The sequence below is a fragment of the Rhea americana genome, unplaced genomic scaffold (assembly GCF_003343005.1).
Source record: "Rhea americana isolate MKP2758 unplaced genomic scaffold, rheAme1 scaffold_83, whole genome shotgun sequence".
Taxonomy (NCBI): domain Eukaryota; kingdom Metazoa; phylum Chordata; class Aves; order Rheiformes; family Rheidae; genus Rhea; species Rhea americana.
In genome coordinates, this window is record NW_028187012.1 from 1,684,420 (window position 1) to 1,695,937 (window position 11,518).

General features: G+C 37.7%; 1 protein-coding gene across 1 annotated transcript in view; it reads left to right on the forward strand.

Moving 5' to 3' along the window:
- The first annotated feature begins 321 nt into the window (after positions 1-321).
- The window catches only part of LOC146585279 (long-chain fatty acid transport protein 6-like), a 36,623-nt gene continuing 25,426 nt past the window's right edge, over positions 322-11,518 (forward strand). Inside the window, exons 1-4 of the mRNA XM_085323225.1 lie at positions 322-802; positions 7,815-8,021; positions 10,174-10,332; positions 11,357-11,481. Of these exons, the coding sequence (XP_085179351.1) occupies positions 322-802; positions 7,815-8,021; positions 10,174-10,332; positions 11,357-11,481 (972 nt within the window). The remainder of the gene's footprint in view (positions 803-7,814; positions 8,022-10,173; positions 10,333-11,356; positions 11,482-11,518) is intronic.

Genomic DNA, 11,518 nt, shown 5'->3' on the forward strand with positions numbered 1-11,518 from the left:
CGCGCGGCCCTCGCGGCGGAGCCGTTACGGATAACGGACGGCGCCGCCGCCCTGCCCGGGAGCCACCCACGCTGCCGGGGGGAGGGGCGGGGTGAACCGCGGAGGCAGGAGCGAGCGCCTTATGCAAGCGGCTCAGGGAGGAGCCGCCGCCACCGCCGGCTGTCCCGCGGCTCGCGGCGGCCCGTGAGTGCCGAGGGAGGGTGCGGGGGGCGCTGCGGCCCCGCCCCCGCGCCGGAGAGGGCCGGCGGCCTCCGCCCCTGCGCACCTGTCGCCCGCTGCCCGCGGCCCCGCCGCCGGGCACGGCGTGCCGCCGCCGCCCCCATGCTGCCCGCCTGGGTGCCGGGCGCCGCCGCCGGCGTCCTGTCGCTGCACCTCATCCAGAGGCTGCTGTTCCCTTACTTCTGGGCCGACCTGCGGTACCTGCTGAAAGTGCTCAAGTACGGGCTGCGGGTGGAGGCCTACCGGCTGCGGGGGCAGATCGTCACCGTGCTGGACAGGTTTGTGACGCTGGCCGAGAGGCAGCCCCACAAGCCCTTCCTCATCTGCGACGGCAAGGTGCACACCTACCGGGACGTGGACAGGAGGAGCAACAGGGTGGCCCAGGTCTTCCTGCAGCACGGCGCCCTGCGCAAGGGTGACACGGCCGCCCTGCTGATGGGCAACGAGCCCGACTTCATCCACGTGTGGTTCGGACTGGCCAAGCTGGGCTGCGTGGTGGCTTTCCTCAACTTCAATGTCCGCTCCAGGTCTCTCCTGCACTGCCTCAGTAGCTGCGAGCCCAAGATACTGGTTGTTGGAGCAGGTAGAGTATATGCCCGACTTGCACGCCCAAAGCTTTTATCGTCCGTCTCCCCAGTTTATGCCTCTCCAGCTGCTTCACTGAAAACCTGATTTCCCCAGGTGTTCATAGAATCAAAGAAATCTGAGGCTGGAAAGAGCCCCAGGAGATCATAAAGCCTAAACCTCTCGCACACGAGACTCAAGAATCTAGTATCCCTATCCCCAGGGAACAGGTATTTAACCTGTTCTTAAAAAAATGTACATTGCAGGAATATTTATAGCACGTAACTGCAGCTTTTTACAAGTGTTTAATCACTTCAGTAGTTGCTTAGTGTGTCTCAGGGAAAGTTAAAATGGAATATTAGGAATCATTTCCCATTCCTAAAGTTTAAATAGCTAACTTTGATCTTATTGAATCGTGTTCTTTTTTTTTGGTACTGTACCACCATCCTCTTGGTGATCAAGAACACTGTGAGCTAGGAGGCTTAAGCTGCAGGTTGTACAATTTTTGCTGCATCACTTTTTGAGGTACGATTGTCTTCCACAAGTTACAGCTTCAGATTTCTCTTTTATAGGCGTAGCACATAAGAGGTTGATTTATAATAACCAACTTACTGCTAGCATTGGATTGTGGAAGAATTACTTTGCTTTGATTGAGTAGAAAGTAATAGTATGCTTTGTATTAATATCCAACTTATCACACTAAGTGCTTCAAAGGAACTTAAAAATCTTGACCCCTAGGTATTTTGAACGTTGTATATTGTAATTAGTTTTTAATTACCACAAGGCAATTAATACAGCCTTCTTCTGAGTGAGATAATTACACCTTTTTTCTTCTTTTGGTACTGTCCCCCCCCTTTCTTTCCCCCAAAATGTTTCTGCTCATTACAAATGGCATACCTTTATCCAAATAGGCTTGGTGCTACTTAAACTTGTGTTTTCTTCCACACCTTTTTCAGTTTTTCATGTTGCCTCTTGCAAGATCTCTCTCATTTTGTGGACTTTTCTTTGAACTCTTTGGTTTTGTTTTGTATCTGCATATTTTTCTGAGGTTGTGGTTTGGTAACCCAGTCCAATTACTACAATCTTGTTTTTCCTCCAGCACTTGCAGTCAGATCTTGTTCTGGTCTGACAATTCTGATATTTTCATTGCTTTTTCTAACCTTATATTGGGATATTCTACTGGTCATTAAATTTTAGGGTTTGATTATGACTTAGGTATTCCACAAAGTCTCTGCAATTGAATATTTGTTTTTAAGCCTCAGTGTGTTATAAAAGCTTACAAATTTCTCCTTTTTGTTGTGTTCTCTTATAAAATGGATATCTTTAAAAGTTTGGATTTTTTTTCCCTAGAACTGTAATATTCCTTTAATTTACTTAGCACAATCAAGCAACTTGCTTTCTTCCTTCTGATTCAAACACAAGCTATAAAGCAAATACAGACTGTCTGGTTTGCCAATATTTAGACTTTCCTTTCATCTTCCTTTCTAGTATTTCCATATGGCTTTGTGATAGAGGCAATTTTGCTTTAGCCCCTTCCAGTTTATGCTACAGTCTCAGAGCATTTCAACCGTTTTGGGATTTTTTAGCTCTTGGTTTAATTTCTAGTGTAACATTTTCACTCTTCCATTCCCAGGAACACAATCTATCATCTCCCCCCCTCTCCCTGTTCTGGGAAATCTTTTTTGAAAGAGATTCAAAAGTTAGAGTTTAGGACCGCATCTTTAATAAGACAACAGTTAACTAACATGCAAGTAAACGAGAAACTTGTGAAAGAGAAGTAAGAGGCTGTACGCCTTCTCTCTATCAAGCTGTCAACATTAACTTACTCCTACAGCAAATGCTTCCCAACTGGAACAGTCTGGCCTGTTTAAAATGTGTTTGTTCATACTATGTTTGTTACCAGATTCTGCCACCTTTATTCATTTTAAAACTACTAGATAAACTGAGGATAAGGTACTGCCTAATAGCAGCTTTTAAGATGTCAAAACATTGCATCCTTCCCAGGGTATTCTTCTAGTCACTGGAGTTCTGCTTGAACAAGAAAGCACACTTTGCTTTCACACAACTACTGCTCAAAAGACAATGACTACTGAACAATACTTATAATCCCACCAGAGAGATGCAAGTGGAATTTTCTAGTGCGTTTATGCTGTGTAATGTACACTGCTACAGCTCTTAGCAGGACGTCTTGGGTTGCCATCATGAGTAATGATTCAGGGGTTCAGTAGTGAAAGGGTTGCATTACTAAAYTCCATGAGTTTGGTGTACATCAGTGTTCATTGCAAAGAGAGTGTACAGAATTCTATCTCACAGCTGTTCAATGTGTATCACTTTGCTGGACAGGATCCCTTACTCTCAAGGCATCAGCAGTGCCTACAAGCCATCTGGCCCAAAGAAAAATCACTATTGCTTTCTGCCACTGCTGTGTGTATTCTGAACTTTTCATCATGTGAACTCTGAAGCAGGATTTATCTTGGCAGGAGTGAAGTTCAGCAAGAAGGGAGTTTACATCCCAGAGAAAGAAAGTAAACAAAATCTTTCTTGGTATTTGTGATTTAGGATCATATGGTGTGATATATAGTTAGCAGAATCATCACTCATATGTTAATCACTGATTGTATGAAAAATGAATGGATGAAAACTATTAAGACTTTGCCAGAAACTTCATCTTTCCTTAACTATGTGGAGTAAATGATCAAATCTATCTGTAAACATCCAGGGCAAGGGAATAGTGAAAGACCTGCAGAAGACACTCCTAACTGCTCTATTTGATGCTGTCTCTCTTTAATTAGTTGCTTGCTTCTCTTTTAGTTTGTAACTCTATCACAGATATCCTTTGATTGGAAAACAGTGCCAGCTGTTTGTGATTTCCAAGCTTGCTTGTGTTTACTATCTTTACTGCCTTCCATGGCATTTCAAGATGCCACTCTGATCCTAAGTCACACTTGAGTTGTAAAGATTTCTGTTGTTGTTTCCTTAGTGAGAAAAGGAGGCTCAGGGGACTGACTTTAGGGAGTCACTGGGGAATTGGGTGCAGATTCCAACTATCTTCTGATGTCAGACAGTGTGGGAAGGGATTTAGACTTGCCATAGCTTACAGAGCATATCAACCAGGGAACACATCAAATTTGTGTAAGAACAATTTCATACAGTTTTTTTTTTTGAGTAACTTTCTGTGCAGTACAAGTTGATCCCATAATCTGATTTATTCCTTTCATCAGTGCAGAACTGTGTCTGCTTGCCAATAGGCTGCATTGTTTCTTTGTTAGAAAATAACATAAAAAACCTTCTGTGCAACTTGAAGCCCAGGACAGCAGTTCAAAGCCAAAAACATATTTTGTCTGCTTTCTCAAAAGATAACTGACTTACATATTCACGTGACTATAATGTAAAATACTGTTTCACCAACAATCTGTTAAATGATGAGATGCTTTAAAGGCAAGAGGAAGAAAAAATGTTGGGAGAAGAATTTTCATTTCCAGGAATTAATGTGGTGTTTTTTAAGTAGAAGCCAACTGATTAGCAAAAGGTGAATATTCATATATAAATACAATGTAAGCAGCACACAGAACTGCTGGTTACATTGCCAAACTTGGGATAAATGGTCATTTCTTCCAAAGCAAATAAACCAAAACCTAAATGTAAGTTTATAGTTTAAAAAGCAAAGATATACCTGTGATGAACTGCAAGCCTGAAGTATCTAGATTGCTCACTATATGGTGACCTACATCTACCAGGCACTTCTAGAAATAATTGAACTATAGTTTCTCTATGTATTCCTGACACGTGGACAGGACCATATGTAAAGTCCAACAAGCTTTTTACAACATCTGGTACAGAAATTTTTTGTTCATGGAACAACACATTAGCTGGTTATCATCAGAATTATTCTTTGGAAATATATTAGTACAACTGAGARTTATCTTCAAACGCTCCATATTCATGCATGTTCCAGAAGCGATTTCAAGCTTCTGGCTCTTTGAATACAGCTCTTTTAAATTACTCCTCCCTCCTCTCCCCCCTTTTTTTCTTCAGGTAATCACTTATTGTTTCTGCTGTTCTCTACTATCTAACCAGAAATCTCTTTCTAGATAACATATAATTACAAATGTCCATATATTGTTCCAAGTGCCAAATTGCTGCACACAAGAGAAAAAAATCTATTGTATAATCAGTTCATAGAACCGATGTTCAATACTACTTTAAAAAGTGCCCATGTATGACAACAAAAACCTTAGATTATATGAGTAAAATTATAGAAATAGTAAATGTTTCAGTCTGCTAAAAGGGAGCTGGGTCCTGCTTTCACCCTTGAATCTTAATTTGTTAGGTCCATATAATTGAAATTATTAGTTGACATTGTTCTTCCTTCAAAGTGGAATACTTAAATAGGCTTTGTTGTAATCTACTAAAGTCCACTTATTTTGATAGACTTTCAGTTCATGTTACTCGGATACATAAAGAATTCAGTGCACATTTTGTTTGGAAGTACTGCACAGTTAAAAAAAATCAGAAATACATGTCAATTTTGTCATGTTGTGTAGCCATCAACAAAAACTTCTTCAGTAGAGAAATCAACAGTTAGTAGGTAATACAACTTCATTTTCATAACTTTCAGAAACATACTCAACGGATCAATTTAAGATACTGAAAGTAGGACTGAATCTATGGAAAGTAAGGAGATTCAGTAATGGCCCCTTTGGTATCTGCAGTCTGCRTGTCACCAAACAATGGCGATAGTCTGCTGGTTTTTGCCATGCCTTTTTCAAGAGAYTAGTTTGCAAGTAAACAATAGGCAAACTTTCAAATAGAGTTACATTTTACTTACAGTAAACATGATAATCTTATATGGTGACATTTATTGGGCAGTTTTTCTCAGTATTTGTACATCACACTGAATATCTGGTAAAGATGCAACACACAGGATGGCCAGCTGGATCTTAGTCGGAGGATAACTCGCTGTTGGAGAAATTAAGAAATTGTTCTCGTTAGGAAATCATCTTTGATATTCCTTTCTGCTGTAATTCGTGGATTTGCTAGTGCACCAATAAACAGTGAAAGTTTTAGCATATTTGAGAGCAGAAATGCAGCTCCAGCCACTTCAAACGCATTTTTCTGTTGCTAGGTTCTCACCCAACTTGTACCAAACAATTAGTATGTTTGGAAGACGTGCTTAAGAAGACAGAAATCAGTATCTGAAGCTGAATAGTATAGCATGATGTGTTATACTAGATTTGTTAATAGCTATTTTTCATTAGAAATAGTACTGTTGTATTTTCATATTTACGATGATGAAAATATGCCCTAATTTTGTATTATGGCAATAAAGCAGAACACCAGTGAAACTTGCATTTTCAGTGCATCATGTTTCTTGCAGTAAACACTTGTCTCCTGAGGATTATTTTTAATTCTCAGTATTTTGTCTGTTATTACTATGTTTAGTGGAAGTGTACTCTAATATTTCACACAGGAGGCTGTCTTTTATATTTCTCCAGTTCTTTGGGTGATTTCTTCCTGAAATCATCTTGCTGAGCAAAGAAGTTAGGACCGAAAAACGTAAATGTCATGCTCCATCAGATATATTTGCTAAATCTTGTATAGAACACTGCAAAAATTCGTAGAATATACAGAACTTGTTCTCTGTGGGCTTCAGGCTTGGAGAATGTTTGTTTTGTCAGAGACTATAGACACTCTCTCTATTAGAGTGGAAATGGAAATTAATATGTTATTAAAACATATACAGTAGTCTGTCACTAGAAAAGCATTTTCTGGAAGATTAAAAATCTTTACTTATTTTGTTGCAAAATATATGCAAGGGTTTTTTATTAGTATCTGTATCTGGAGAAAAGCGTTCGAGGTGGAAGTTCAAATGCTGGCTCTGGCAATGCCTCATTATGAGGTTCTGGGCAAGTCATTTCAACTTTGTTTTTCCGTTTATAAAAACTGAGATAACTTAAATTTATACCCACAGGGCTATTTACAAGATTAATTACATAGGCTGTGATCCAGCAAAGCACTTAAGTATAAATGTATCTTTAAGTATATGAATGGTTCTATTGACAACAATATAAGTATTCCTGTTCTTGAGAATTTTGCTGGATTAGTACTTTAATGTCTGTATAGTGTTCTGAGAATGTGACAGATTGTAAAATTGCTAAAAAATATAAATAACCAAATGCATTACTTAGAAATAGAGGCCAATTCCTATATTTTCTTACTATTTAATCTGGCACTTTCTCATTTTTTCTTTCCTGCTTACTTGTGCTACTGCTTTTATTTTATAAAATTGAATTTGTATTTACCTTCAGGAAAAGCTAATAGAAGGAATCGCTTTCAGTGAATGTACATGTGATTCTAAGAAAATAAAATTTTCTGAGGCACCTAAAATCAGATTTGCTGAGGTATCTAAAACACTTGAAGAACTACATAAGTACCTATATGTTTTTTCAGAAGCATCTGAATAAGCAGATGCTTGTACCGTATTTTCATTCTGTGAAATTCGGGTATCTACATATAGATATGATAGGGTGGACTTTTTTTTTAATGAGTCACTTCTGTGCTTTTGGAAAAAATCCTGCTTGATGATAGATTGCTGCTGAGGGCATCCAAGGAAACCTGTGTTATAATTACTAGCTATGTATATATTTGCCCTGTATCATTAACCGATGCATTAACTGATTTCTTGATCATTTATTTGAAGTTGAAGCTTAATTATGCTGTATTCTGGTCGTGGAAATGATCAAACGTTATCYAAAATAAGGTGGAAACCAGAAGATAGTAATCCAGGCTCACCATTTTCTCTTGATGGCTTGTTGATGTTTAGATCACGTGTGGTCAGCAGTATTTGTGCCAAATTACATGCTGTTTTCAATGAATTCCCATTTCAGTTGATCATCATTTATTGTATTCATTTATGCCATTATTTCACTTTCTATTATAAAGATTAAAACTGTAATGGAAAAAATACTAAATTTGAATTTAGTTTTGTGAAGATGTTAGATAAATAACATTATTTTATGTTGAATTTCAAGATTTGCTTGGGACTCTAGAAGAAATTCTTCCTTATCTCCAAGAAGATGTTAGTGTTTGGATAATGACCAAAGATTCCACTTTGCCAAGTGTGCATACCCTTTTAGACAAAATAGAGGCTGCATCTGAAGACCCTGTTCCAGCTGATCGACGCTCAGCAAACAACCTCAAGTCATCTGTTCTCTACATATTTACTTCAGGGACAACAGGTACAGGTCTCCTAAAGAATCAATATTTCCCTAAAGCTTTCTCGAGAAACTTTTTTTTTTTTAAGCTGTTCAAATCTTTGTATAATTTCATATCCAGAAGCATTATGGTTGGAAATAAGTGTGCTTCTTATCAGTGACTATATATTGTTTTATAAGCTTATCTTCCTTTTTTTCTTGCCAAATTGTGCAAATACTCTGACAGAAGTTTTATCCCTTCTTATTACTTAACAACTAAGGTAGTTATAAAACGTTTTGCTTATTCTGGGAATTTACGACTGTAGTAATATTATTTCGTGATCACAAAATACTATATTAGTTATAATGTATCTAGAATATTACAGCTAGTATTATATCTAGAACATTAGAAAGCCATTTTATAATGAGCAAATATATATTTAGCTGTTTTTCATTAAATCATCTTGTATGCAGGTCACTGTAGAGACAGAAAATAGGATTAAGTTATTAGCCTTTTAGTTTAGAAACAGATGGCTGAATTTATTACTAGTGCTCCAGCATTTAAGAAGCTAAGACTTTTTAAAAACTGATCACTGACATGAAAAGCAGCATGATGTTGTTAAGATAAGCAGATTGGCATTCTCATTCAGTTGAACACTGCAGTTTTAGCCATAAGAAGATTTAAAATCAAGATGAATTTTATGGCTTGATTTCCCCACACAAATAATTGTGTTTGTTTTGGATTCTGGGAAATAATGTGAGAAATAAAAATGTAGGTCTAGAATAAAGAAAAAAATTAAAAAGTATAAATATCATTCAGAGATCAGGTATGTTTGAAATACTACTAATACGTACCTGGTTGAGTTTGCTGGTAGAGTTCTAGCTTAACAATATTATAGAATCTTCCAGGGAAGCTGCAGACTTGTTCTTGTAGCTCCATTCAGAATCTCTGTGTAAGGTCTCTGTGAGTTTTTGTCATATGGAATTTAAAATATTTCTGAATAGTTGTATGTATAACATTAATTTACATTGCATTTCTGATGTATGCCATGTACTTAGAAAAATAAGGGTTGTTTAGTCTGAAGAGTATGGAGTATGTGGTTTTAATCTAAAGTAATTCTGCATTTTCACGCTTTCTGATAATGCAAGAACATAGTGTTGCTCATAAAATTAATGACTGGTAACCTTCGTTAAAATAAAATAGTATCTTGCTAAGTCTGTAGTTAGCTGTTTGTAAAGGCAGAAGAAAAAAAACTCAAGGCCTTCTTGACAACACCTCTTGTTTTAAGTGGTTCATTGACAGCGTAGGCTTACTTCCTCTTCTCATCAGTATGATGGGTTATGGAATTCATCAATTCTGTCTTCATTCAGTCTACATTTTTTTTTATTTTTATTTTTTTTTTTTGTAAAAGTTCCTTGTGTTTCTTATCAGAAACGAGCCTGGATTTTGTGCATGTGTGCATATGTGTCTAGAACAGGTATGAAGCAAGAACACTGCCTCTACTCCAAATAATGAGTACCAGAGAGTAGCCTGAGGAGAGCTTTTAGCCCTAGCATGTGGGTATTCATGTCACTGAACGGAAATTCTGTGCTGACCTGTAGGATCTCACTGAGAAGAGCCTGTTAGACTGGACTCTTAGCATCTTTTGCTGAAAATGCTTAATTTTGCATAGCCTTCACAGTGTTCTAAGTCAAATAGCTAGACTTGAGAGGAACACACTTTTAGATAAACAGCCATTAATTGATCTACCTGGTATATATCCCATACATTTCCTAGGTATATTTTGCTTATTCACTGTGGTTCTTGCCTAGAATGCCACTTCATGCTGAAGAACTCGTGTGTACCTTAAATGCTTTTTGCTCTAAACTGATTCTATGTAATTTGTCAGTGCTGTAGCCATGGAGTTTCCTCATGTTTCCTCCTACCTGAATTGACTTGACATCTGATTAAATGACTAATAAATGGCTACAAACTGGCTTATTTATCTTCATGTATATGGAGCAAACACATACAGTATGATATTAAGCACCCAGTTGTCTGTTTAGCTAAATAGATGGCTGAAAATTTGGCTATGAAAGGAAGTATTGATTCTGTTGTAATTGTATAGACCTCCCAGGGAGAGGAGAGAAAAAAAAAAAGGAATTTTGACTTCTTTTTAACATATGCTTTGTATGTACTTCTGTGTTCTCCTTATAGGTCTTCCAAAGGCTGCAGTCATCAGTCACATGCAGGTTCTAAAAGGAGCTGCTGGGCTGTGGGCTTTTGGTGCTACTGCAGGAGACATCATTTATATTACTCTGCCACTTTATCACAGTGCAGCATCTCTCCTTGGAATTGGGGGATGCATTGAATTAGGTAAGGCTCGTTTAATTTAATTGTATTGTTAATAGAGAATTGATCATTTAAACATGGATTAAAACACAGTTAGGTTCGCTGCCTTTAAGGGAAATAATGCTTTGCCTAAACTGAATGGAAATTCTTTTCTGAGTAGTTCTATAGTTCCATATTTTTGGGGTAGAGGGATGTGTTGTAACAGAAAAGAATCTCTTTAACCAACTCTTTTGTGGATATTGAAAAAGGATTACTTACAGTTATTTCTGTCAAGATTTTTTGGTTTTACATTCGGGAGAAAATGTAGGCAGACATATAGTATTTGATAGTGTGTAGCACATTAGTGTGTGTACAGACTGAGTATTGTACATTGGAATAGAGTTAACGTGCTTAGGTAAACTCAAAAACTGAATATATATATATATATATATATATATATATCAAATATATTCAGTTTTGTGATATATCATTACATGAAATAATAACTTTTGATTTTCATTTTAATTGTATTCTGTTTTGACACGGACTATAAAATAAGTATTTTACTGAGACAATTGTAGGTGTCCTCAATGACTCTCTTAGGAAAGATTTATTTGGAATTTAATGACAAATATTTCCTATTTTCTGAAGCATCAAGCCAGAGCAAGAGAGAAGATCAGATGCATAGGATTATGTCTGAATTTGCTGAAAAATGAGGTTTCAGTGATCACCAAACTATTTACTAATTCAGCCTGAATTTGCTGAATATTTGCTGAACCTTTTTGGATAACCTCACAACACTAACAAAGGAAAGCTGTCTTTTTCCTTTTACCCCTGTCTGTCAGTTGGTTTACTAACTCAGGAAGGAGATTGGGTTCATGTTCCTTCTTTGTCTATCAGGGTTTGAACATGCATCTTCTAATAAGACAGCTTACCTACCAAATTACATGACTACATGAGGGTAGTCTTGGTTCCTCTCGTGTTCTGTTTTGTAGAAATAATGAACGAATCTAGCTAAGCTGCCATGTGGAGAAAATACTTCATTTCCTTTTCTACTGTTTCCATAAAGGTGCAACTTGTGTATTAAGAAAGAAGTTCTCAGCTAGTCAGTTCTGGAATGACTGCAGAAAGTACAATGTGACTGTCATTCAGTACATTGGAGAACTTTGCCGTTACCTTTGCAGCCAGCCAGCGGTAAGCAGAATAAAAATGATGGCTATCCAGCTCTAAG